The sequence below is a fragment of the Ictalurus furcatus genome, chromosome 13 (assembly GCF_023375685.1).
Source record: "Ictalurus furcatus strain D&B chromosome 13, Billie_1.0, whole genome shotgun sequence".
In the NCBI taxonomy this organism is placed as follows: Eukaryota; Metazoa; Chordata; class Actinopteri; order Siluriformes; family Ictaluridae; genus Ictalurus; species Ictalurus furcatus.
Window position 1 is genome coordinate 9,798,610 of NC_071267.1, and position 27,933 is coordinate 9,826,542.

Consider the following 27,933-nt stretch of genomic DNA (forward strand, 5'->3'; position numbering starts at 1 on the left):
ATTTAATGTGTTTCACAGTGGGGTTTTACTTTAATTCCTTGTTGTAATCATGGTGAGTGTGGTGGTAGTGTGACTAGGATTTTACAGAATACATGAACCAGCATAGCTATTTCTCGCTTTTTTCTCCTTCAGTTGGATGAAGGTGAGGAATTTTGTCCTAAAAATAAATAGTTAACCTTGTATGAAGCTAAGTTGTGGTGTTATCTTGTGTAATCTTAACGTTAATTTGAGACTTTCACACTTGACTTATGTTATAGGCTACTATCTAGTTAATTTAATTGAATAACCCAATAAAAGGAAGTTGAGAGTTGAGAACACAGTCATCCAGTACAGAGTCTAGCGGCTGCTTAGAGGTTTTTGTTTAATTTTATTTGTTTTAATTGGGGTGTCTAAGACTTTTGCACACTCCTGTATCTGAATTCATCTAAATTATTATTAATAATAATAATAATAATAATAATAATAATGATAGTTCTAAAAATGAATGAGGACCACATTAAAGGATGCATTAGGTAAGATTAGTCTTTTTTTCTCTCTCAAAGATTAGGTCTCTAATTATGGAAGCCAGTTTCCGCCACGGGGGGGTCAAAAAAAAGTCAGAATTGTGAGATGTAAACTTGTTATTGCGAAAAATAAAGTCAAATTTGTGAGATGTTCACTCAAACTTGTGGGGAAAAAGGTCAGAATTGCGAGATATAAATTCTGGGAAATAAAGTTGCAATTACTAATTTTTATTATTTTTTTCTCTGTGGCAAAAATGGGATTTTTTTTTTTGTTTGTTTGTTTTTTGGGGGTTTTTTTTCCCCCCTTAGGTAGGGTTCAACATACGAATGATTCCTGTACCTGTATCTCAGGTGGCCCATAAAATAACTGGTGGCTTTCCAAATACAAACAAGCCTTCCGGGCCGGAAGTCAATTTTCTAAACGGATTTTCTCAGTAATCTAACAAACCTTTGCTAAGGCAGCAGTTTAACCCAGTGGTTTTCAAAATGGGGGCCGCCAGGGGGCGCCCGGGGGGCCTCAACAATTTGGGGTGAAAAATAAATAAATACATGATTTTCTCTTTCTCACTCTCACACAACCACACACACACAATCGATTCCTAATGTAATGTAATATAAAGATGTAAGATGTAATTATTAATTTAAAAAAGGGGGATATATTCAGAATTCTGTATTTTTAATGTTTTTTAAAGACATCTTGCAAAAGGAGGGCCTCGGTCAAATGTTAATGCCTTTTGGGGGGCCTTGCCCTGGAAAAGTTTGGGAACCCCTGACTTAACCCATTGGGTTTTTTTTTTTTTTTTTATCACGTTCTATATGTTTTCCAGGTTATTCGTACAAGTTAGGAATAAAAAACGACTATTGCACCTTTAAGTCAGTCATATGAAATGACACGAAAGTAGCCATAGACCCTCCCTCAAGCTTCATCATTCCCTCCCCCTGGAAAGCGTTGCCAGATTGGTGTTATCCCCTCATCTCTAGGACAGGTTCTGCAGAAGGCATTGGATTGCAAATGATCTTGTTTAGTAAATAAACTTGTTGGAGTAACCTTTCTCAAAGTTGCACTTGAAGCTGCTGTATAGCCTGGTGATTTTGGGAGGGTTGGCTTTGAGATTGGGAGTGAAACTGTCATCACAATCTGGCAACCCTGCCTATAACTCTAACCAGTACAGCGCTTTAAAAGACGCGGGTAGAGTCAGAGGTAGAGGTAGAGTCAGAGATCCGCTTCTCCAAACTCGTTACCTCTCTGTCTTTAGTCACATTTCATTTTTTTCTTGAAACCAAAGTTTGCACCTTGATCATTACCCCGGCGCAATATTATTTATTATATATAATATTGCACAAAGTTCCTTTTGTAAATTTTTTTCATGTGTGTATCCCTTCTTTTTTTTCTCATCATGCTCATCATTGGAGTATCAGTGCTAAAGAGTTCTCGTCTTTCTTTCTGAAGAAGGATTTTGACGGGCCGCCGCCTTTAGAGAGCTTTCTTATGACGATGACGTGGGGTGAGCGGACGTTAAGGAGAACAGGAACCGCACCTCCGTCACCTGCAGCAGCACCGATCAGCGCAGCCAAGAGGAGCCTGTCCAAGCTCAGCCGCAAGCACAGCAATGGATCTGTCCAGTAAGTGTATGAAGACTAAAACTGTCCTCAGTCTAAACCAAACAGTTCTCTGTCTATGGCTTTATTCTTTTCCAGCTCCAACACACCTGAGTCAGGTAAATCAGGGTTCTGATATAGTCAGCCATGTCTGCACAAATTGGCCTAAACGTACCAAACTGGGGTTTTCCTTGTCGCTGAGATCGTACAATCAAGAGTGACTTAGTGGTTAGCACGTTCGCCTCACATATCCAGGGTCCTGGGTTCGATTCCCACAGTGGCCCTGTGTGTGCGGAGTTTGCATGTTCTCTCTGTGCTGCGGGGGTTTCCTCCGGGTACTCCGGTTTCCTCCCCCAGTCCAAAGACATGCATGGTAGGCTGATTGGTGTTTCCAAAGTGTCCGTAGTGTATGAATGTGTATGTGATTGTGCCCTGCGATGGATTGGCACCCTGTCCAGGGTGTACCCCGCCTTGTGCCCGATGCTTCCTGGGACAGGCTCCAGGTTCCTGGTGACCCTGAAAAGGATATAGAGGATGGATGGATGGATCTTCTGTATCATCCACCTAGAAATGTTAATAGGGCAACTGGTGTCACTACTGTAACAGGTGATTAAAGAGACATCACTTTCACCTCCACAGCGACATGGAAAAGTACTATTTGGTACCTTTGTTTCTGTGAGTGTGCTCCTGAAGATCTACTGAGCTACCCCAGACACCTGATCTACTTTATGTATGACCAAAAATATTAAAGACCTGTATATGGAAGCTTATACAGACAGAGCAGAGATCTGCAGTTCTACACTACATAGTTACCTGGCTCAGGTACAGGGAGAGACAGGAAGTTCAGGAATCTTCCCAGTAGGGTGCTCTATTTTCCTCTGGGTGGGCCACTGTTTTTTCCCTTACTTCTTTTAACGCATGGACACACACACACAGGCTGACACTAGGACACTAACACTTGGAAACCCTACTCATGATGTGTATAGTGGTAGTAAAACAATCAATCATAAAGATTTTCCACACTCCTATAACGGACATCATCAGTTTGACTAAATTGATTATATGTTTAGGAACTAAATGCTGAACCACACGTTTATCAGACTCTGATGACTGAAAGCATTCATTATTATGTGTGCCACTTGGCTGGAGTTTACTTGAAGAGATGTTATTTTTCACAGGAAGTATTATTTTGTCATATTTTTCAAATAAGGCATGCAGTTCATATACGTCACTGGTGCGGTTCTCTGTGCTGAAAGGGGGCCCTTGTGCCTCTGAATGAGCAAGGTACAAGGTTTGCTCATGTTCAAGTCTTTGAATCAGAAGTAACTTATTCCTGTCCATTTTAACAGAAGACCATAACGGGATGGTTCATGGTCACAGTGTTGCTTGACAAGGAGGCTAATATGGTTCTATTTGATGTGGTTCTGAACCATGGAGTTATTCCAACCCCCTCTCGCTCTTTTACCCAGATCTAGCTCATCGGCTGGTACTGCCATGTCTGTGGAGGGCGTGGGCTTCAGGCAACCAGCCAAGAGCAGAATCCGCCGACATCAGCACCGCCTTTCCTCTGTGTTCAGCCGTGGTGTGCTCTCGGCTCGTGCGGACGTAGTTACAGCTGGAGAAGAGCCATCAGTAACAGACGATCCCTCAGAACTGTCCAGTCACATAACGGCACCAGGTATCCTGAAGATTTTTGGCACCGAGATCTGCGAAGGTGCCAATTATAAGAGCGTCCTGGCTACAACCCACTCCAGTGCCAAAGAGCTGGTGAAAGAAGCACTCGAGAGGTGAGGACACCAGAGCTTCCTCTGCTTATTTGGGTGGATTCTTCTGAAACATTGATATTTTTATTACTCACTTATGTCAGTTAAAATGCCCATGCACAAGCCCTCTTCCATGACACTGCATCTTTGCCATTAAAGGTATTAAATGTCTTTCCAATATACAGTTGTGCTCATAAATTTACACACCCCTTGCAGAATCTGCAAAATGTTAATAATTAAAAAAAAAAGAGAGATCATTAAAATTGCATTTAGCTTTTAATTTAGTCCTGCCCTGAATAAGCTATTTCACATAACAGATGTTTACATATAGTCAACAAGACAATAATAACTGAATTTACACAGATTAATTTGAATATTTTGTGATAGTTGTTCATGAGTCCCTTGTTTGTCCTGAGCAGTTAAACTGCCCCACTGTTCTTCAGATAAATCCTCCAGGCCCTGCACATTATTTACTTTTCCAGCATCTTCTACATGTTTGACTCCTTTCCAACAGCGACTATACGACGTTGAGATCCATCTTTTCACACTGAGGACAACTGAGGTACTCATACACAACTATTACAAAAGGTGCAAACGTTCACTGATGCTCAAGAAAGCAACACGATACATTAAGAGCCAGGGGGGTGTAAACTTTTGAACAGGATGATCGGTGTAAATTGTTATTATTTCGTCTTCTGGGAAACATGTCGGTATCTTATGTAGCTTCTGAAGGGCGGTACTAAATGAAAAAAAAATAAGGTCTTTAAACAAAATAATAACAATTTACACCAATTTAGCAACATCAGTAACGTGAATAGCAGAACCAGGTCAAAACCGAAGAAGCAAAGAATGAATCAAACGGCTTGGTATAGACACAGAGGTACAAAAAGACACAGCGCGTATACTTTGTGACGAACAAAGAAACACAAAGGCTATAAATACACAAAGTAACCAAGACTAAACTGAACACAGGTGAGAGTAATCATGACACATTAGGGAGACAACCAATCAGAAGACATGGGTGGAGACAAGACATGAACCAAAACAAAAACAGACGTGGCAATGTAAACAAAAACGTAACAATGCGGAAGGCAAACCTACAAAACGGATATGCTCATGTGAAAGAGCGGTTCTCTATAGACCCTGTTAATAAATAAATAAAGTTATTATAGTTAATAAAAACATTTTTTAAAACTGAAACCTTTAGTTAACCAGGCCATAATGGCACATATTAAAGCATCAGCAGGCACAGTAGTAAGTAGTAATTTAGTGGTAATACCTCTTTGATAGTGACTTCAGGAACAAGTCCCTGACCTGCCAGAAAGTTTGGCCCTTGAGAAAGAACCTTCAACTGCTCATCCAAGCTAGGATTGGATCCTGGTTTCCTTGTAAGTTACTGTACATCTGCCAGGTGAATAAGTTCAGTTCTGGGTGCTGGCAAACTCTCTCTGAATATTACAGCTTCTTTTTTGTCTTGTGTCCTGGCTGAAACAGTGACGTTAAACCACAAGGGTGACGTCACGGTCTTGAAACCATTTCTTCTCTCTAAACATTCCTGAACAGCAGAGAAGTGCATCCAAATACATGATAAAAAGAAGGATGTATAGATATACGCTACATGCTATAGGGTTGCACGGTGTAAGCTGGCATTAGGATGGGATTTATAATGATGTCAAACTCAGAGCTGTTGAACTATGGGTTTATAGCTTAATATTGTTAAAGGATATGTGTGTGTGTGTTTCGGGGGGGGGTGTTATGGGGGATCAGTATGAAACAGCCATTGTGCACATCGGCAAATGTCTCCGCAAGTTAAGTTGAATGTCTGAATGCCAAATGTCCCATTTGTGTTAGAGATGGGGGAAATTTGAGCAGAAATGAATTCCTTCAATGCAAGGCAAACCATGAATGCTAACCACTAGGATGCTGACTTGGGTTTTTAGAAAGTGGATTTCTTTCACTTTTCTCCCATTCCACAGCTAGACATACACGTACATGCATGTGCGTCTGTGTGTGTGTGTGTGTGTGTGTGTGTGTGTGTGTGTGTGTGTGTGTGTGTGTGTGTGTGTGTGTGTGTGTGTGAACATGTTTTTATATCTTGCTAGGGACCAAATATCCACAAAATGATAGGAATATCTGACAGTTTTGACCTTCTGGGCACAATACGCCGGTTGTTTTTATACAAAAACTGAAACTTTTATTGAAAAAAAAAAACCTAAAATGCCAAATGTTTCCTTTTGGTTACAGTTATGGTTGGATTTAGGCATTAATTAGCTGCATTAATAATCACGTCAGTAAAAGGTCCTCACAAAGATAGTAAGGCAGATGTATGTCTGTGTGTTTGTATTAGTGCCTATACTACTACTTTACATTTAAAATCAGGCAGAAGCATGGAAGCATTCTCTAAAAAGTGTGAACATTCATTTATTTAGTGTGTTTCTCATTAAACCTGAGCTCTGCATCAAACCAGGAACCCTGCAGCTATGAGGCAGCAATGCTACCCACTGCACCACTGTGCTGTTCCTGTTATACATATGCCTGCACTACTAATCGTACCGTCATATAAAAAGTCCACTGTCAAGATCTTACGCTCTTTCAATTCATATACTGAACAGTGAAACATACGAATGTTTATGTTTTGTTTTCATAGATACTCTCTGAACAAAGCGGATGCTGATGCCTACGTTCTTTGTGATGTTATCGGCTGCATCAGAGAACGAGAATGGAGGAGCGAGTGTGTGCGTGTGGTGGGAGATAACGAGCGGCCGCTGCTCCTGCAGTCGCTCTGGAAGCCCAGAGAAGGCTACGCTCGGCGGTTTGAAATCCAGAGTAGAGTCAGCGTGGAAGAGAAGATCTCCAGAGACAAGGATACAGTGACTGCAGGTACAGCACAGCCTTGTGTCTACACAAGTCCTCGAAAATATTTACCAATACGCTTTCAGCTTTTTCTGGAACATCTTTTATGACAGATGCTCGTATGTAGTATGTAAAAAAGCCTGTCGACTAAAATGAAGTGCATTTCTTAAACTTATTTTACACTTATATAGGTGAAATAAAGCAGCAGTGTCAACACACACACACACACACACACACACACACACAGAAGACTAATTCACCCAGTATCAGGTTTTATTAGACACTCGCAACAAACAATGTGTGCCAGGCCCGTACATGGAATTCAATGCATGACACATGTTTACATTAAAGTAACGCTTTTGATGATGGTGGTGAAGAGCACTGTCTGACACACTGACTTCCCATCGCTGGATTGCAATCTGGCGACTGAGGAGGTTGTAGCATGTGATTTACAGTGGTGCTTGAATTTTCTATATTTCTGCATAAATATGACCTAAAACCTCATCAGATTTTCACACAAGTCCTAAAAGTAGATAAAGAGAACCCAGTTAAACAAATGAAACACGTAACAGTTAAACAAAAATATTATACTTGGTCATTTGTTTTTTGAGGGAAATGATCCAATAGGACATATCTGTGAGTGGCAAAAGTACGTGAACCTTTGCTTTCAGTATCTGCTGTGACCCCAGATGTTTCCGGTAACTGTTGGTCAGTCCTGCACATCGGCTTGGAGGAACTTTAGCCCGTTCCTCAGTAGAGAACAGCTTCAACTCTGGGATGTTGGTGGGTTTCCTCACATGAACTTCAGGTTTTTCCACAATATTTCTATCGGATTAAGGTCAGGATTTTGACTTGGCCATTCCAAAACATTAACTTTATTCATCTTTAACCATTCTTTGGTAGAATGACTTGTGTGCTTAGGGTCGTTGTCTTGCAGCATGACCCATTTTCTCTTGCGATTCAGTTCATGGACAGATGTCCTGACATTTTCATTTGGAAATCTCTGGTATAATTCAGAATTCGTTGTTCCGACAATGACGGCAAGTCTTTCCGGCCCAGATGCAGCAAAACAGGCCCAAAGCATGATACTACCACTACCATGTTTCACAGATGGGATAATGCTGGAATGCAGTGTTTTCCTTTCTCCAAACATAACGCTTCTTATTTAAACCAAATATTATATAATATACATATACATGTTCTTTTTGGTGAGCGCTGGCTTTTTCCTTTAACTCTCCCATGCATACTACTGTAGTTCAGTGTTCTCCTGATGGTGGACTCTTGAACATTAACATTAGCCAATGTGAGAGAGGCCTTTAGTTGCTTAGAAGTTACCCTGGGTTCCGTTGTGACCGTGCAGACTATTCCACGTCTTGCTCTTGGAGTGATCTTTGTTGGTCGATTACTCCTCGAGGGGGTAACAATGGTCTTAAATTTCCTCCATTTGTACACAATCTGTCTGACTGTGGATTGGTGGAGTCCAAACTCTTTAGAGATGGTTTTGTGACCTTTTCCAGCCTGATGAGCGTCAACAACTCTTTTTCTGAAGTCTTCAGAAATCTCCTTTGTTTGCTTCCATGATACACTTCCACAAACATGTGTTGTGAAGATCAGACTTTGATAGATCCCTGATCTTTAAATAAAACAGGGCGCTCACTCAAACCTGATTGTCATCCCATTGATTGAAATCATCTGACTCTAATTTCACCTTCAAATTAAACTGCTAATCCTAGAGGTTGACATACTTTTTTTTTTTGATATATCAGTTTGGATCATTTTCCTCAATAAATAAATGACCAAGTATAATATTTTTTCTTATTTGTTTAATTAGGATCTCTTTGTCTACTTTTAGTACTTGTGTGAAAATCTGATGATAAATTAGGCTACATTTATTCAGATATATACAAAATTCTAAAGGGTTCACAAACATTCAAGCACCACTGTACAACACTTTCATATTTATCAAAGAGACCACTCCCTTCAGGATAGAAATAAAGGATAGCCTCTCTTCTGTGTTTACTTATTAATGACTAATGATCCCTAATGACAATTTTTACTAGTTTAGAAATCCATAGCAGGGTTTCTAATGAACACAAATTTATACAGCTTTCCACAGATCCAACATGAATACTTCAGCACGTTTCTTGTCATTTTTGTTGCCCAGGGATCAACGCTCAGGCTCGTAAACTGCAGAAGACGCGCTCACGGGGGAGGTCTGTGGTGTTCAACGGAGGCGGGCGTGGCATTGCCACTGATATTGGGCTGAGTCTGTGTAGGAGTCTCAGTGAAGCAGATCTCAGGCCCTCCCCTGAGCCCCAGCAGAGCCTTAAGAGCCAATCGGGTGGAGAGGACTTGGAGGCCTACAAAGAGCTGCCCTGTGCAGCTGGCAGAAAAGAAGAGACGGAGAGCAGCGATGACAACTGCACACAGTATTCCATTCACCCACCTGAACACTTCCCTTACTTCCTGCTACTGCAGGGCTTCAGTTACAGACAGGTAGTACAAATCTGCCCCACCTCTTCTACACCTCCTCCCCTTCAGTTGCTTGTTTCTCCCCCCTTTGCCTCACCCAACATAAGTTCTACTGTTCTACTGGAATTCCTGCTGTGGAGATATTTTATATTTGCAAGCAGTGCATACATTTTCCCAGACATCCAGCACTATATCAGTCGACTGCCAATTCCTGTTTGAGCATGTCTAAAACATGTTTACGCACTTCTGATGTTTCTTTAGTGCTGTCTGCTCTGGTATTTATTCATCAGAAGTGTGCATCAGCTCACACACTATTTTACACTCTTGCTTTGGGTCAATACGGACCGTGTGACGTCAGTGTGCCATGGAACTATATTTTATTCCATAACCCCCTCGATCCTACTGGAAAAGAACACAAAGAGATCCTGAATGCCAGGCAGAAGGGAAAATCTTCTGAAAAAACAGCTGTGTGTGCAGAAATCGGCTGCATATCAACACGAGGCAGGAAGCAGTGTGCCGAATGTCGGGTGTCCAGAGGGTGGACACATTTCCTGACAGATTAGCTTTGTCTGTTGAGTGATTAGCACACCACAACATTTACTACAGATGATGCGTAGCAGGGAAGTGAAGCGTCCATTTGTAAGTCCAGCGTTAAAATCTGTGTGCCGACTTACTGTAAAGTAGGACTTAAAGTAGTTCAAAAGGAAACTGTAGTAGTGTAGTAATATTAAACAGGACTTACTATTTCACTTACTCAGTACTCATAATAACACAAACTTGTACTCGGTGTACTTTGGTCGCCTGTTTATTTATTTATGTACTCTATGTTATACAACATTCTGATGGGTGTCGATTTATTTTCTATAACAGCACAGCTTGGACAGGCGTCCTGGCTGCAAAGTTTATATTAATGCGCTCGTTCTAATGTGTTATCGTTTCTATAGTAACAGTGAGCACAAGGACTTGTATCAAAGACCCGCCACAGGTGCATGGTGGCTTAGTGGTTAGCACGTTTGCCTCATGCCTACTGGGTTGGGGGTTTGATTCCTGTGTATGTGGTGTTTGCATGTTCTCCCAGTGCTGCGGGGGTTTCCTCTGGGTACTCCGGTTCCTCCCCCAGTCCAAAGACGTGCATGGTAGGCTGATTGGTGTGTCCGTAGTGTATGAATGGGTGTGTGAGTGTGTATGTGATTGTGCCCTGTCCAGGGTGTACCCTTCCTTGTACCCCATGCTCCCTGGGATAGGCTCCAGGTTCCCCTGTGACCCTGAAGAGGATAAGTGGTATGGGTGGATGGAAATGTTTCTTAAGGAGACTTTTATTTCAAATTTTTGGAAGGAGTCTCCAGTGTCAGTGCTTAGTGACAGTCAGAGGTGCAGTGGTAGCTCAATGGTTAGGATGTTGGACTTTTGATCGGAAGGTCGTGAGTTCAAATCCAAGCGCTGCCACTGCTGGGCCACCCTTAATCCTCAGTTGTACAAAAAATGAGATAATTGCTCTGGATAAGAGTGTCTGCTATAAATGTATACTCTTTCTAATACAAGGAATTCCACTTTGCGTCATGCTGCACCCTTGCTAATTATTTCCTTATTTATTTTCCTAAAATGTAATTATTAACCAAATCTACTACAGAGAAGTTAGTAGATTAAAGTTACTACAGAAAAAAAATAAAAGAATAGTCTACTAAAACTGGCTTGCTCACAATGAATGGTTGACTGACAAACCAAACCACCATTGCTAATGTCCACTGTGGACTCAAAGCAGAATTCAGTCCTATTCAGTACTACAGTATTCAGGGCTCTGCTTTTAGTTTCCAGTTTGTCTGAACTGGATTTGTCTGGATTTTTCACTGCTGTCTGCTATAGTATTCCTCCTAATCAGTCTTTCATCAGAGTTTCATCTGCGAGCAGGAGAGAACTGTTATCCCTTTTCGTGTTGTACAGAGTTACATATGTGCAATATCCAAATGAACACATCTGCGAGACACATAGAGGCTGGTGTAAAGATGAAACTAATTGACATCATTCTTTAGTTATAAGAGCTCTCTATAAAAACGATGAAATAATTGTGGCTTTCTTTTGATTTATTTGCGGGTGTGAGAGAAAGGTGAATAACAGATGTATGTGAAGCTTCATGCCTGGCTCGATTTCTCTACTGTCCAATGAAAAAGACATTTATATGTCATATTCATTTTATATTCATGAAAAACATGATTTTAGTCGTTGTCATGCTTCCTCTGTTCCCTCATTACAACACCATGAATACACATCTGCCATCAGGATGGAGTCTTTTTTTACATAAATTGAAATACTAATAATGTAATAGTTTAGATGACGATGAGGTTTTAAAATGGGAAATTTCAGCATAAACAAATCTTCTTCAGTGAGCAACTGTACATAAGTGGTAATACACTTTTTATACCTTTTTTTTTGTATTGCTTTAAAAGCAAGAGAAAAATCTGGAAATGTTCCTTGTAAACTCATATTAAGTGATATTTTAGATGTTCTGCATTATTGTTGCCCAGAACTAATACTCCATGTGATCTTATTCTCAGGACTTCATCATCTATTCTCTAAATAGCAGCTGTACAGTGTTTGGCCATCATTCTGAGCAATCTGATGGAGAGAAAGAGCGGCCAGCTGTAGGTGTGACTCTTTGGGCTCCTGACATCCAACCACAGCACTGCTGCATTCAGAGAGTCCAGGTCACAACTTCTGACCTTCAGCAAGATGATAGGAAAGGACCAGGAGTCACAGTTCTGAAGCCGTTACATGGAGCATTGGTCAAGAGGAACGGAGATGTTGTCAACCAAGAGGTGGAGCTTCATTCGGGAGATGTCATAGGCTTGGGCGAGAATTACCTCTTCATGTTTAAGGATCCCAACACTGAAATTTTGGGAAAATCCCCTAGTGTAGCTCCTCCATGGCGACATGACTCACCACAACCTCATCCTCCGACATCATTTCCTCTCTATCAGAGATGTATGTTATCTATGTCAGAGGGCTCAGGAACACCCTGCGCTGCAGAAAGCACCATGCCCTGCCTGAGGGACACAAACGGACAAGAGCTCATCCTCTTTTATGACGTAGAGCACGAAACACGGGTCCTAGAGGAGATATTTACAAAGGTAGACCGTCATGAAGACCTGCACAAGCTCACCCCATCTTTCCTGATGTGTTTATGCCTCCAGCAATCAGCCACACATTTTCCCATGACTGACCTGCGACGACTTCTGCTACATATCGCCAATAAGGTTCAAATAGCTGTATTGGTAAGGTTCTGATTTTAATAGTGCGTCAAATATATTGAATTCTTTTGAGGTCCTCCTCACAATTGTACTCTTTGTTTTTATGTTCCTATAGGAAAGGGCGAAGGAGCTTGCAGCTATTCAGTCTGAAATGTAGGTCTCTTCTTCACAAACTTGCCATAACTACACTCTTAATCAATTCAGAAAGAAACACTAAGGGCAGAACCCTTAAAGGACCCATGGCTTTTTACTGTAGCTGTGATTTGATTCTGCAGGTATTTCCATGAAACAGGAAGTCAGAGTGATGGCATGTTGACGTGCTTGACTTACACAATAACCAATAGTGTTTGAGATACGTGTGCCATACCTCTGCCAAATCTAAGCGATTCCAAGCAATGATTGGAAAAGGAAATAGTGTGCGAAAACACCCTCAGCCAAGAACACACTGAAAAACCATGTTTACTGCTAACAAGCTATTACTGTAGAGCAAGACCCACTTCTGGGAGTGGGACATACAGTATAGTACATTCTAGAGAACATTTAATGCATTTAATTGCACCATCATGAAGCTGTGACTATATATTAATCGGCAGAAATGTTCTATAATTTTCCCAGAAGTGAAGTTTCCTGGTGAACTATAAAATGAAAACTATTAAACTAATCTCTCCAAAGCTTTTTTTTTTTTCCAGATGTAGTATTGTGTAGGTGTCCTTAACACTAAGCTCTGAAATACTAATTTAGATTTCGATTGACAGTTTTCACTTTAAGGGATCTTCATTTGTCCCTCTTGTTGAACCCTTAAAGATTCTTGCGTTCTGGGGCAGTCAGAATCAGCCATGCATTAAGGAATGAAAATACAAATTTTGTATTTTTAATTTTGCAATGATAAAAAGTTAACAACATGACAGTTTTTTTTAATAATGAAGCCTTTGGGATAAATTTGCAGCGTGTATTAGCATGAAGTGGTCCCTAACATGGGGGGCAGATTCGGCTTGGCGGTTAAGGCTCTGGGTTACTGATCGGAAGGTTGGGACTGCCAAGCTGCCAACTGCCAAGCAAGGCCCTTAACCCTCTCTGCTCCAGGGGTGTTGTATCATGGCTGCCTCTGCACTCTGACCCCAACCTCCTGGCATGCTGGAGTATGTGAAGAAAAGAATTTCACTCTCCATATGTATATGTGATAAATAAAGACTCATTATCATTAACACTGAACGATTTGCAGAAAAGAACCGTGGCCTATTTTTGCCCCATAGTATATAACCCTCAAATGGAGTGCTCTCAAAAACGGGTCCAAGTAGCTTCCTTTTTGTAAGCTAAGAACTCTTCATTAACCAAAGAACCCTTAAGGATTCTCGGCCTATTATATTAAGCACTAAGCACATAGGAATTTTATTTCATTTTAATTGAGTGTGATTAAATGATTGTTTAAGCAACTTAATAGACTTTAAATTTTGTCATTCATAGTGTTCATCTAGTACTATAAAGGAGTTGTCCCAAAGCCCCAAAGACTCCATGTAGAACCCTGTAAAAGAGGCAGGAAAGTAAAACCTGTTTAAAAACCTAGACCCATTAACTGTCTAAAGAACTCATTCAGAATTCAGTGTCCATTATTACATTTTCTTTTGAAAGACACTCTGCTTAAATATTTACAGCGTTTCTTTTTCATCGGGATTGCCTGGTGTTGCTAATAATATTTACGCATAAGTCGTTGTAAGTCTGATTATGATGTTTTGTGCATCAGTGCAGAATGTGTCAAGACAGAATTGCAGTGTATCCAGGAATCTTTTCCATTCCTAATGTATGTTCATAGATATTATAATATAGAACAAAGAATTCTTGGCTGAAACTAAAACCGAAATTCATGAAACTCTGGACTGAAAATCAAAAACCAAGTGCTGGATTTTTACTATTAATAATAAACTTTTTATTATTATTATTATTATTATTATTATTATTATTATTATTATTATTTTTACTATTATGTAATTTGTAATCATTTATTAAGGTTTTTTTAGTGTTATGCGTTCGAAAATTGATAATCTAATTTAAAACTTTATTTTAAAGCATTATGCTTAATAAAAAAAAACTACAGTTAAAACAGAAAAAAAACAATATGTAAAGCAAAGGACATAATATAAAAATTATTGCATGTAATTTGTATATATTTAGAGACTGTCGTACATGTCATGCTTTTTTAAATGATGTAACAATCCGTAGTGGAAATGTCCTGGTAACATTTATGTCTTGCTCATTTTCAGCTGAAAAGTTTTGGTGGCCAAAATTATTGTTCATTCCTGATTTCATACCTGGATATAAAACTCTATATTCACTTCACAGGGACGGCATTGACCCAGTGGAGCTGCAGCCGGAGAACCTTCTCAGAAGCCTGCAGCCGCTTGTTCTGTGGATGGCCAACTCCATCGAACTCCTCCATTTCATCCATCAAGAAGTGCCTTGCTTGTTGCATGGGATTTCACGAATGGAGGAGGAAGAGGAGGAAGATTGCATGGGTAATTATTTCACAGAAGAGCACAATAATTAAAAGCGGTGATGATGATGATATTCTTCATTATCGACCAATAATCTCTCTTTCCACATCATCCTGCAAGCTGTGTTGGAGTTGCGCTTGTCTACGGTGCGTCCTGCCAGCGAGGAGGCCATGACGGTCCTGGAGGAGGTCATTATGTTTACCTTCCAGCAGTGTGTCTATTACCTCACCAAGGTCAGTGTGTTTCTGCTTTGGCATGAAGTGCCTGTTAAATAACCCCAGCCATTTTGCTTCTGTGCATAATAGCTGCCTGTTTTATCACATAGGACCTGCTGTTTATGTAGGCACTGAGATTGAGTAAGAAAAATAATCCTGGGCTAACTTTAGCACAACATGCCATGTGAGTTTGTTTTGTATCTCTCTGGCTGGAATGAATGAGAAATTATCACGAAGGCGAGAATCATTTTGGAGAGCAGCAGCGTTATAGCAGTAGCATTGTGTATCAGATAAATGTGGAGCATTCATACAAATAATAAGAACATTATTTAGAGATTTTGACTGCTTCCAAGTGGCTAATTTGGATGTGTTTTTGACAAACCCAATGAGAATAAACCACAGTTTTCAGTAGTAAAACATTTCGTTCACTTTTCAAGAATTTTTTTCATTCAGATTTTAGAACTGCGATCATGCACAGGTATGTAAACATATAGAAATATTTGAAATTTAAAGGCACTTCCAGACAAATGATGGAAATTCAGAATGTTTTGGAAACGATATTGATAATCTATTGCCATACTAACATAAACCCAAGTCACTATGGATCTAAATGCCTTGTCTTTAGACATTTCCTTCACTGTACAGTTGTTTTACATTTTCAGCAAAGCCAAATACAAAAAACCTTCAAAAGGTCCAGCATTTTGTTGATGAGGAAAGACAAGAACCTTGTAAAGGTCAATATCAGTGTTATTTCGGAGTAATAATGTACTTGCTAGATGCTCCATAAAATGAAGGAAGGAACTGCACATCCATTTCCTGAACAGTGCATAGGTCACATGTATCCAGAAAGTGAGATGTGCGTCTCATGCCCCAAATCTCTAGGCATTCATGTAGTCACTGTTTATACTGGACAGACTCAGCTGGAGATAGAACACCTGAATGCACTAAGCCATGCTTTGCCGTTATCACATAGTTAGTTTCCTTTCTTCCAGAGATGAAATGAGATTTGTAATAATATCTGAACCATTTGCATGCATTGCTAAGCCTGGCTGTAGGCATACTGACTAAATTAAGAAAGTATGTCTTCCATGCAAAGTAAAAAAAGCTTCCCTTTTAATTACTTGAGGATTTTCAGTTGAACTTTTCCATGTGGCTAGTGGAAGGTGGCAATCCTCCAACTTCCCTTCAGCCTTGAAGCATTGGCAAACCTTTTCCTAATGTTCATTCTGTCTCCTGTTTATATTATACACAGTTACCAAAACCTCCACTATCAAGCATGTAGCATAAAGCAAGGAAGGAATAGAAGTTGAACTGTCCAAAAGCAGCGTCTCAAACCTTACAGTCTTAAAAAGTGCTTTAATTCAGGCCTGTTGCTATTATGAAAAAAAAAAAAAAAGCAGCTCAATAATAAAATTTTCCCCGAAAATGTAAGTCTCAGACCAAAATGCAGTGGGGATATGACTTTAAGAGTCTGTGGGTAAATCGGGATGTTTAAGGTGCCCATCCATGTGTTCCTTGTTAAAGGAGTTGAAACGAATTTTACTTCCTTGTCTCTGATCAAATTTGGCATAGCCTGCTTTCGGGAACTGCTCCACGTTCCATTTTGGAAAATTCCTTGAGGCGTCCAGTCTCTGGGAAAATTTGAATCGATCTTAAGTTTCTGGGACATTTCAGTTCATCTTTGGTCTTGAAAATGATTTGCTATGGGAAGATTTCCATAGGCGTCGGCTGATTTGAGGGATTTTAGGGTCTGGAGTCTGGGATAGCCTTGGTTTGAGGGAAGTGTACTTCACGGCAGATTTGTGATTTGGAACATTGCTCTCATCAGAGAATTCCTTCTACTAAATCATGAACTTGGCAGAGCATTATGCGGTAAATGCACTGTGTATTCAATATCAGTTGACCATTTTAGCTGGCAAATTAACCCAGTAGGTTGAATTTATCCTTAGCTTGTTGCAGGAATGTTATAGCATATTTAAAATCAGGATGCAGGAACGCTATTGAAGATGAGTTTTGAAGATGAGGTGTGTTCTTAAAAAAATGGCTTTAAAAATGCCTGCTGCTTTATTCAGAACTGACTTTGTACAAGTACTACCAGTTTGTATGATAATCTGAAAAGAAAAAAAAAAAGAACAAATTCTATCTAGTATCTATCATGCCATAGGTATAGTCAATATTTTTAATAGGAAATTTCGACCAAATGCAAACATTACGATTAGGAAAGACAACAGTCAGTTTATAGCTTGAATAACATTTGCAGCTCTCTGTCTAATTTCTCTAGGCCTTTCTATCTAGCAGAAAAGGAAACAGCTGGTGACTGGGGCTTAGGAAAATAAAAGCGTGGTGTTTGCAATTCCCAGAGGCAAGGACACACTCGTGTGGTGCTTCTGGGAGCATAACAAATGTGCGTCATAAACGTGCATAGAAATATTAAATATACAGTATATATGCCTGATGCAGTAGATGGATAGCTGCAAAACAGCTAAATTTTTCAATCATTTTCCTTTTAAATCATACATCTGGAAATAAGGAGTCATTGTTCTTTTTTTTTTTTTTTTTGCTCTTTTCTTACTTTTTTCTCCAATTTGTACTTTTGACATGAATGATCTCTACATTATTTGGAACACAGTTGCCAAAGTAGCCAGCTTTTGCCAAGACCCATGCAGCAATTTAAGCACATACTGTATACTGCGTATATGACGGCCTGGGGTAAAACCACTGCCAAGTATGGACTGGTTACAACTGTCCATGGACTGAACAAAAGCAGCGTTGTCATGTCTGGGCATACAGAGAATAAAGAAGTGTTGAGCTGGAGAAAGTGGGGGAAGCACATAGGACTGAGTGAAATTTTCTTCTCTCTGAGCTATTTCTGCTGGTCTTCTGCTATAAATCTTAATGTTCCTCCAAAAAAAAAAAAACAACTGTCTTCTTAAGAGGTTCCCCTTCAGCAGGCTTGTAGTAGACATGTACTGATAAACAAATATATGACATGTAAGACATATATCAAAATCCTATTGAATTCTCATATTTGTTCATATTAATATGCTTGTTTTAATATGTTATCATTCCTATAATAACAACTTACACAGGGATTTGTTTGGCTGATGCACCACATAAATGTAATCGTTCATATGGCGATGTTTTTTTTTTTTTTTTGAGGAGACATTTGGCATTTTGGAAAGGAGTCTCCAGTGTCAGCCCTTTGTAACAGTCTTAGGTAAGGCTGTAACTTTAAGTTTTTCAGGACGAGGGAGGTTGTGGTTTCTCTGTAACATAACAAGCAGCAGGGCGGCATGGTGATGCAGTGCCACCTCACAACTCCACGGTCGTTCCTGAGCTCAGGTTACTATCTGTGTGGCGTTTCAGTATCTGTGTGGCATTTCACACAGATGGCCTACAGTACATTGCCCCAGGTGTGAATGAGGTGTTAATGTGTATGAACGGTATAGTGTAATGGACTAGTGTTCCTATCTGAGGTGAATTCTCCAACATTACGGCTAGTGCTCATAGGATAGGCTCTGGATCCTGATGAGGATAAGGCTACTGAAGATGAACGAATGAACGAATGACACATAAAACTGAGAGAAAAAAAGAGAGGTTGGTGAGGAGATGTCTGTTCATGCCTGCTGTAACATAAGTGAGCACAGGAACTACCGACAACATTAAATCTAACAATAAATGAATAAAAAGTATGACTTCAGTCTATAGAAATAAACATTGTTAGTGTTGGCAGATTGCTGTGATGTAAGGGGAATAACACACTGTGACATGTTGTTATCACAAAATAATCAAATAATCAAGCTGATTTACGTTGGGCCGCATTACACCAACCCATCGTCGATTATTTTGCCTCGTTGTGTTTTAATCCTTGCATAAAACACAATGGACCAACATCTGGCGAACAAGTTAGTTCCTGCTTAATAGCATTATTTAGAGCAGCTTTAAACAATTCCCCCCTTTCTCTCTCTCTCTCTCTCTCTCTCTCTCTCTCTCTTTTGATGAATATTAAATAAATGTTTTCTTTACATAGATCATTCTCATGACAGCTTGTAAATGATTATACATGTTCTTTTGTTGAAGAAAAATTATTAATAGGCTACAATAAATGGTGTGGAACAAATGCGTTTGTCCCTGTGAGTGAGCTGTTTCTATAGAAATAATAACATAGAATACATTAACAGATTAGTACATTACTAGAACACATTAATTCAAACCTTGGAGCAAGTATTATAGTTAGTTAGTTAGTAAGTTGGTAGCCAAAAATAGTGGTTATAGAAAAATTCGTCAAAAGCTTTCGACCAATTAGAATCCAGAATTTGAAGACAAAGTGGTGTGAACTGCAATAATTTGATTAATTGTTATTTAGCTAGAAAATGTAACAGTAAATATTAGTCAGCTCTTAAAGTTGTATTAAGTCAAAGCCCTCGAATATCAGAAATAATTTCTGGTGTTTTCATGTTGATGACATGCTATTCCTGTTTTCAAATGTTTCGTTTTGTTTTTATATAAGTTAGCAAATGATAGCGCAGTACACTATAAGCTAGAAGGGATGACATATGAGGTAACTAAAGAATTTTCCAACTGTGATGCCTCAGATTACTGCAAACCGCAATTGTTTTAATATACAACGTCATGTAAATAGGCAAGTCACGATATGGAGGTTTTATATTGGTACATGCCTAATATGAAATACACAACCCGTACGCCATGACAACTACATGTCCACTTTTTGACATGTGTCAGGATGAAGGACAGAGGAAAGGTAGGATGTTAGATGAAACAGAGGACTGAGCATTGTTTTTTAGTGTGTTGACGTTCCTCTGGTAAACTTGCTCATAAGGGTCACTAACCAGAGCAAGCTTATCACACGTTCTTTTAACGTTTTTGGCCCATGCATAGAAGATCTTCTTATCATCTTAGAGCAAAGAGGAAGCTCTCATGTTCTGCAAATGTTCTCCTTCGGCTTATTGATAAGGATTAGACATGGTTTCTGCAATGGCATTTCCTTTGTTCAGGTCTGTTCTGTTCTAATAGTGCCAGGTGATTTCTGTTGATTTTATAAGAACAGAACTAAAACGTTTGACATCTTTACTTAATTAGCAGAAATATAAACAGTATTGTTTATACTAACCTGGAATTGAAGCAGGATTTTTACCATTTGATTTACAGGTTATGTCTAACATTTGATGGTGTAAAATATTTTTTATCGTAACACAAAGCTTAAGCAAACAAAAGAGCAGAAATTCGTTGGTTGCATAAGTATTCACCCCCTGAATCAATACCAATATCAATATCATTTGGCTGCTCTAAGTCTTCTAGAATATGTCTCTATCAGCTTGGCACATCCTGATATTTTGTCTGTTCTTCTTAGCAAAACTGCTCATTGTATGGGATTATATATTAATGTCAGCTTAATGTCAAGTCATGGGCTTCCTTTTGGTTTCCCAGTTTCTACCTCCCAAGAACATACATATAAGAAGATTTATGGAAAATTGTGACGTGACTAGGAGTGAATGAGTTTGGGAAAGTGTGTATGAATGCCATTCATGGAGAATATTCGCCTCACGCCCAGTGTTCCTGGGATAAGCTTTGGATCCTGACCAGGATGAAGCGGTTACCGGAGATGAATGGAGAGAAGTTTCATTGAAATAATATTTTAGTATCGCTCTTATGGTACGTTTAATATAAGATGGGTTGTGTTGACCTAAAGAGAAGATAAGTGTTCAAAAATCACGTATATAAATTTTTTGTCCCACACAGCTCCTGTACCCAGTCCTCCCAGGCCTGTTAGACAGTAATCCTTTCTCAGAGAATGGGCAGGTACAGATCCCTGATGAAGTTGCCAGCGTGTTGGACATCTTAACAAAGACACTGAAGCTCATCAAAGACTTCCACATACACCCTGAAATTTCCATACAGCTCTTCACTTACCTCTTCTTCTTTGTCAATGCCTTCCTCTTCAACCTGCTCATGGAGCGAGGTAAAAATCTCGCATTTGTGTTTCTCTATCTGAAATATAATTAATACCAGGGACATATAGGCACAGAGGACGCACCTTCTTTACATTTAGTACCAATACATAGATGTCTGTACATGCTATTTTCATTCAGCGCAGTTGTGTCCTAATTATTAAGACCAGTGTCTGTCAGTCTTCACAGACAATTATTTGTCGATTTCTTTGTCAATCTTTAAAAGTCTTCCATTCAAATGTTCTGACTATGTAAGTGTGTACACAGCAAGCTGGTTTTGTAACATTTGTTTACACTGACACTTTTATGCTGTTTGTATGAAGGATCAGGGGGAAGCTTTTACCACTGGTCCTGTGGGGTTCAGATCCGTGCAAATTTGGATGTGCTGATAGACTGGGCTTACACGGCAGGGCTCGGAGAGCTGGCACAGAACCACCTCGTCAAACTCTCCTCCGCTGTCAATCTGCTGGCCACCACTCGAGAACATCTGCTGCAGGTCAGAGACCCTTTCTTTCACCTCACTGTTTGTGAATATAATTGGAAAAGACAAAAAAAAAGTCCTTTAATTTAGCAGTCATGCAGTGTACTAATTGACGGGACCCCCATAAAGCCCAAAAAAATTAAACTGGCGGGTGGAGGGTCATAGAAACTAGAAACATAAACATTGTCCATTATTTGTCCAGTTTCATAAGAAATCCAAATTAGATTTTTTTTTTCTGTCTGAAAACTCTAAACATGCTCAAGCGCACCAGATGAGTGGATCCTCATTTTTCAAATTAGCCAAATTACCACAAAGATCGTAAGATATCACTGTCAGACAGTTATAACTAGTTATAACTATATATATAATAACTATATAATAATAACTATATATATATATATATATATTTATAACTATATATATATGTGAGTGTATATATATATATATATATATATGTATATATATATATATATATACACTATAGCAAAATCAAAACCCTGGTTGATGAATTTTGACAGGGGGCAGGGGCCCCCCAAGAACTATGACACAATTCGAACACTGCAGTCATGTGATAATATACAATAGCGTCCAAAAATCCCTAGACTGACCAAACGGTCAGTTTTTATTTTCTCACTCATGAAAAAGGAATACGCAATTAAGAAGTGAAAAAATTCAAGCAAATGAATAAAAAATATGTATTAATTGTTCTGTTTCTACAGTAGTTGCCTAAGGTAAGGCTATCAAACCATGTTTTCTAAACCTTTCGAACAAGTGACCTGTGTTGCTTGATGTAGTAAAATGGTTCTGTATACCGTATATGTATGATTTATTCTTTATAACGATATATCATATAATCATTGGCACTTGGGTGTTTAGGCTTTTACGCCAATTTCGTACATAATGTTCAAGGATTTTTAGTGGTGAATAATTCCAATTGTAGTTGTATCTGAAATCTGGTGAACACAACTTAGTACATCAGGCCCATATTGTAGCGCACTAATGCATATGTTCTCTGTCTATGGCACTATAAAAGTATAGTATATAAAAGTACAGGCTTCGTACTATTTGAATAAATAAGGATATGAACTCTTATATAAGTAACTCAGATTTGAGTGCAATTTTGAAAGGAATTAGACAGCATCCATGGATACTTCAGTTGTTTTGGACCCTGTCGTACATGCTGACATTGATAAATGCAAACTTAAGCATTTTTCAAGCCTTGAAACCTCGCTCTCACTCGCTCTGACCGCAGTCTTGTAAAACATAACGAATACAAGGATGACTGTTGGAGTCATCCTGTAGTGTCGTCATCCGATTACAAGTTTCTATTGACCGTCTTTCAACATTATCCATATAGACATCAGGAATTAGTGTAGTTGTCAGAAATAATTAACAGGGAGAATTAACCATTAAAGGATTAAGACTGGCGGACACAAAGGGTCATTCAGTCGGGCAGATAATGATGACATGGCGGATAAGCCTTGTCTACATGTATCCAGTGCAGGTTTTTTTATTCTGTAGCATGGTTCATTGTCTGTGTGTGAATGTCACCATTCATGCTGCACAGCACTACATTCTACAGGAAATATTCTTATCAGCTGAAAGTGATCTGAGACATTCACTTGTAGATAGTGAACAAATGAAATTATGGTCAGCCTTTAAGTGTAACTCTTAACGCAAATGCTATGTGCAGATAAATCATTCTGACACATTTTTGTTACTCTTAGATCTTCCTAACTTAGTCACAGGTACAGCTCAAGAATTTAAACAGAGTGGGTTCAGATTAATAGTGCGGTTTGAGATGATTTAACATCAGCAGGATTAGTGAGTAGTGAGAGCTCAGCAGTTAATGTTCTCTACTAATAGAGTAGCGCAGGGATGACGTCATTTTGTAATGCTAAATCCTGGAAACGAGTTAGCATTTTAGCCCTTCTGGTTCCATCGTCCTGAAGTCAATGGGTTTTTTGAATGGGATTTTGGTTAAAAGCCTGAAATAAGGTGTGTGGTGAACACAGGCTCAAAATATTTTCACATTTTTTTCTATGACATAAATATGGGAAAATCCTATTGGGTTTTTGTCAAGGGAACCAGTGTGATGCTAACTTCCGGGTTGCAGTGTTATGCATGCACAGTATGCAATCATTTAAACATACATCATAATAATAAGCTTTAGAGGCACAATTATTAAAAATACATATTTTTTTTAACTTTCATAAAAACTAAATCAAAATAAAACTTCTTTATTCCCCAATGAAAAACCATCCAAAAGAGATGCACGTATAAACAAATGGAATTTTCTCAAAAATAATGCAACATGGGCATGGATGAAACGTGGATGAAGATTCATTCACAGAGTAAACCCGTATTATGGAAAGTGTTTTAAATCAAGTTTGGAAAAGTTGTCGGAAGCTTGGTGATGGTGACGTTGAAGTCGACCGTGGTGTAGTTCGTTTATAGTGTACGGTTAGATGTTTATTTCTGGCGATTGTATTTAGGCTTCAAACTACATAAAAGTTGTGTTCATTTGTGAAAATTATCTTGATGGACAAAACGTGTTAGTACTGTAAACTTTTGTCAATCACAGAAGCCTATGGGAAAATCCTATTGGGTTTTTGTCAAGGGAACCAGTGTGACGCTAACTTCCGGGTTCAGGTACAAAATGACGTCACCCCTGCACCACTCTGTGACCAGTGAAATTTGAGTTAAAATCCAAGGACTTCAAGAGAACTACTTTCTGGCCCTTGAGCAATATTCTTAACCCTCTAGTGATCATTTAGTGCACGTGCCAGGACTCAATTCTGCCTCAGTTGGAAATTGTTTTGGTGAACGTCTCTGTCAATGAATAAATGGCAAAATAACTAAACACTTACAGTTAAACTTTCATACCCATCTTTCATATTTTGCATTACATTCCTTGGAGAAAAACAGGAATAGGATTACTTGTAGCCGGTTTTTCATCTGAACCAATAATTTCACCATTTAGGGCATACGTTTTGGTTCATTTGGGGCTTAGAAGTTAGCAGAGATTTGCCTCACACAAAGTTGTGAGGTTGGCGGTTTGAATGCTGCCTCTGCCCTGTGCACGCTGAGCTTGCATGTTCTCCCTGTGCTTTGGGGATTTCCTCCGGTTACTCCTCCTCCAGTCCAAAGACTGTATGCTGATTGGCATTTCCAAATTATCTGTAGTGTGTGAACGTGTGTGCGATTGTGTCCTGTGATGGTTTGGTTCCCTGGGATAGATAACAAACTCCCCTACAACTCTCTGTAGGATAAGTGGTATAGAAAATGGATGAATGGATGGAATGGGGTTGTTTGGCACAAACAGGACTGTGCAGTTTGTAATGCATTTCTGCTAAGATTAGAAAATGGTGCTTGGAAAGTTGCAATATTGTTATGCAGTGGAATTGGCTGGTTCAGGTTGATTATTTTCTGACCTAGAAATGAACTCTCCTCTCAGCTGAAACAGATCTGCTCAGCTCCATCCCTTTACACTGAATATTCATCCATTTACTTTGAAAATCAACTCATAAGGCAGATGTCATTTCAACAGAGTGGGTGGGTCAGTTGCATTACAGGCAGCAGAGGGTTCTAAAAATCGCAAACTGTTCCTAACTTGCCTAAGTACATCCATGTGTTCCTCTGTGCAGGCATCATGGGGTTCTTTGAGGACAGAGTTTTCCTTACTTAGCCCTGCTCAGCTTCACCACATGCTGAGGGAGTACAACCCGCGCCGGCCCTGCCCCTCTGCGTGGACGCCCTGCAGCGCCGACGCCGACGCAGCATGCCGAACTGGTGAGAAATGTAGACAGTGACATTGATATATGATAGTGAGATTGCTCTGCAGCAGAAGATCTCAGATTTGTTGTCAGACTGACACAGGGAAGATCAAGACTTTTTCCGCTGACTGTGATTTGAAGCTGCAGCAGTGCAAGTCCCATTTGAGATTGCATTGTTTCTGTGTTATTACCGTAAATACACAATGCACCTTTTTTCTGTCCACCAGCTGATATCCTTGAAAGCTTTGATGACCACCCGCCTCTTGTCCTGCCCATCGATGGCTTTCAGATGAACTTTAAAAAGCCTATTAGAGATACAAGGCTCATTGAAAAACTCGTGCAGCTTCAGGCAGTCATCAAGGCACTTAATGTTGGAGCATCAACTGCACAATGTGCTCACGTAAGCAGTGATATTTAATAATAATTACAGTCCACTCCAGAATTGTTACCCTTACCCTCAAAAAATCAATATCACGTTGAAAAATCCTTCTAGGCTCATGTTCTAAGCACCTAGCCAAGACAACCAGGTCCCATATCCTAGTACGTTTTTTTTTTCTTATTATTATTTTATTTTATTTTTTAAATAATGGCAGTCTGTTAGTGTATACGTTAAATATTCCCTGGGGTGACAATAATTTTTACACATGAATAAAACTGATCATATTAATTAAAAAAAGAAATAAACTATAAGACTGATAGGTTAGGCGTTCTTCAACTGTCTAAATAAATTGTGCAAACATTATCATGATTAGGTTATTGTATTGTGTATATTATATCCAATTATGCCAGTCATTCTTAGGTTGACAACTTATAAATAACTTCCAACATAGCTTTTTCTACTCATTAGGCTAATACTTGTAATTGGAGCAAATTGTAATTGCAGGACTTGCTCTTTTTTAGCTTAAGAAAAAAAACATGAAAGTTGGATTTTACTTGTGAGACATTAGAGAGATGACAAACACAGACGTAATAACAGCGGTTTATTTAGTATATGTACCTAAGAAGTGGCCTTAAATCTACAGTTATTGTAAAATTTGGATACTGAGTGAATTGAATTAGAAAACTGCTCCTGAATCTCTCACAGATTTGGGATTAATCACTAACCCCGCCCTTACTTGTAACTTTAACCCTTGCTACTTTGACTTGTTATTATTATTATTAATTACATTTTTTTAATGAAACCATCTACTTCTTATGATCTGTTGTGTAGCGTGAATCCGCCGTACCCCTGGAAGCCAAACGCACCAAAATGGACGTTTTTCCAAAAGCCCATCTGGAACAAGGACACACACTATTGATGCTGCCTAAGAACTGTGATTCTTCCACTTGTTCTTCAGTATCAGGTGACGAGGGCGTGTGTGAAGTTGTGCTTACCCAAAAGATAAAGGCTCTGGAGCTACAGGACATAGAGACGAACCACAACAGCGAAACTAAGCACTTAGCACTGGAAACCTCGTGCTTGCTCACCCCACCTAACACACCACTGAGCTCAGAGTCCAGGACCGAATGCCAGGATATGCAGTCCCACCATCACACTCCCCAGAGCTGTGAGACAACCAAGCATGAGGAAGGTGAGGAAGTTCAGGAAATATTAGAGAAGATAAGTTTGGGATGAAAATCTTAGCAGCACTTATGTTGCTATAGATTAACTATAGGATCCATTAATACAGCAGATCTAATAATCTAATACAATAGTCATTGTATTGATTGAATGACGTTTCATTTGCTTGAATCTGTAGGAGGATGTGGAAGGCATGGAGTCGGCGATGATGAAGTGTTTGTGGTGGAGCTGTTGAAGGGCCCTGGAGGATTAGGACTGTCTCTAGTGGATGGGGTGGTGAGAACTTTGGTAGATCTTTCTGATAGGATCTTATTTCCTTAAAGGGTTTAAAGTTTGACTAAAATGAAGTTTACACAACTTACACTAGATTTCCCCCTTTCCTTAAAGATTGTCAGACAGCCAAGCCATGTTTTTTTTAATATTTATTTAATTAATTTGTAATTTCCTTCTTTAGTTTGCACTGAAGCTACAAGGGAAGTACTAATCACACGATTTCCTCAATTTCCTTTGAGCTGTTAAATAATCTCAAATAGACTTGCTTAAGTGGTTTTGGCAGTGTGTGTGTGTTCCCATCAGCCACTCCACTGCAGTGCGGTGCACCAGGCACAAACACATACACACACTCGTTCACAACTGCAGTCAGTTAGGTTAAGTGTAGCCAATCTACCTATACTGCACTGACAGTAACTCGAGCTCAGGACTGAATCAGTGACTCTGGAGCTGGGAGGCAGCAATGCTACATTCTCTGCTATTATGTATGCCGTCCTAGTTTGAGTCTGATTTTGTCAAATTATATTTATACATATGTATTCTGTTATTACACTGGAGGAAATAAGTATTGGATGCGTCAACATTTTTTCCAGTAAATATATCACCCTAAAAACACTACACCAACAGTGAAGTTTGGAGGGGGAAGCAACATGGTGTGGGGCTGTTTTTCATCGCATGGTACTGGCAGACTTCATATAATTAAAGGAACGATGAATGGAGCCCTTTACCAGGAGATT

General features: G+C 39.3%; 1 protein-coding gene across 1 annotated transcript in view; it reads left to right on the plus strand.

Annotated features, from left to right (window-relative positions):
- The first annotated feature begins 315 nt into the window (after positions 1 to 315).
- Positions 316 to 27,933, plus strand: part of radil2b (Ras association and DIL domains 2b) — a 30,619-nt gene continuing 3,001 nt past the window's right edge. Inside the window, exons 1-14 of the mRNA XM_053640161.1 lie at positions 316 to 2,126; positions 3,572 to 3,889; positions 6,513 to 6,745; positions 8,883 to 9,214; positions 11,743 to 12,459; positions 12,551 to 12,588; positions 14,773 to 14,945; positions 15,045 to 15,157; positions 20,900 to 21,119; positions 21,432 to 21,604; positions 25,237 to 25,381; positions 25,593 to 25,765; positions 26,576 to 26,936; positions 27,105 to 27,202. Of these exons, the coding sequence (XP_053496136.1) occupies positions 1,993 to 2,126; positions 3,572 to 3,889; positions 6,513 to 6,745; positions 8,883 to 9,214; positions 11,743 to 12,459; positions 12,551 to 12,588; positions 14,773 to 14,945; positions 15,045 to 15,157; positions 20,900 to 21,119; positions 21,432 to 21,604; positions 25,237 to 25,381; positions 25,593 to 25,765; positions 26,576 to 26,936; positions 27,105 to 27,202 (3,228 nt within the window). The 5' untranslated portion in view covers positions 316 to 1,992. The remainder of the gene's footprint in view (positions 2,127 to 3,571; positions 3,890 to 6,512; positions 6,746 to 8,882; positions 9,215 to 11,742; positions 12,460 to 12,550; positions 12,589 to 14,772; positions 14,946 to 15,044; positions 15,158 to 20,899; positions 21,120 to 21,431; positions 21,605 to 25,236; positions 25,382 to 25,592; positions 25,766 to 26,575; positions 26,937 to 27,104; positions 27,203 to 27,933) is intronic.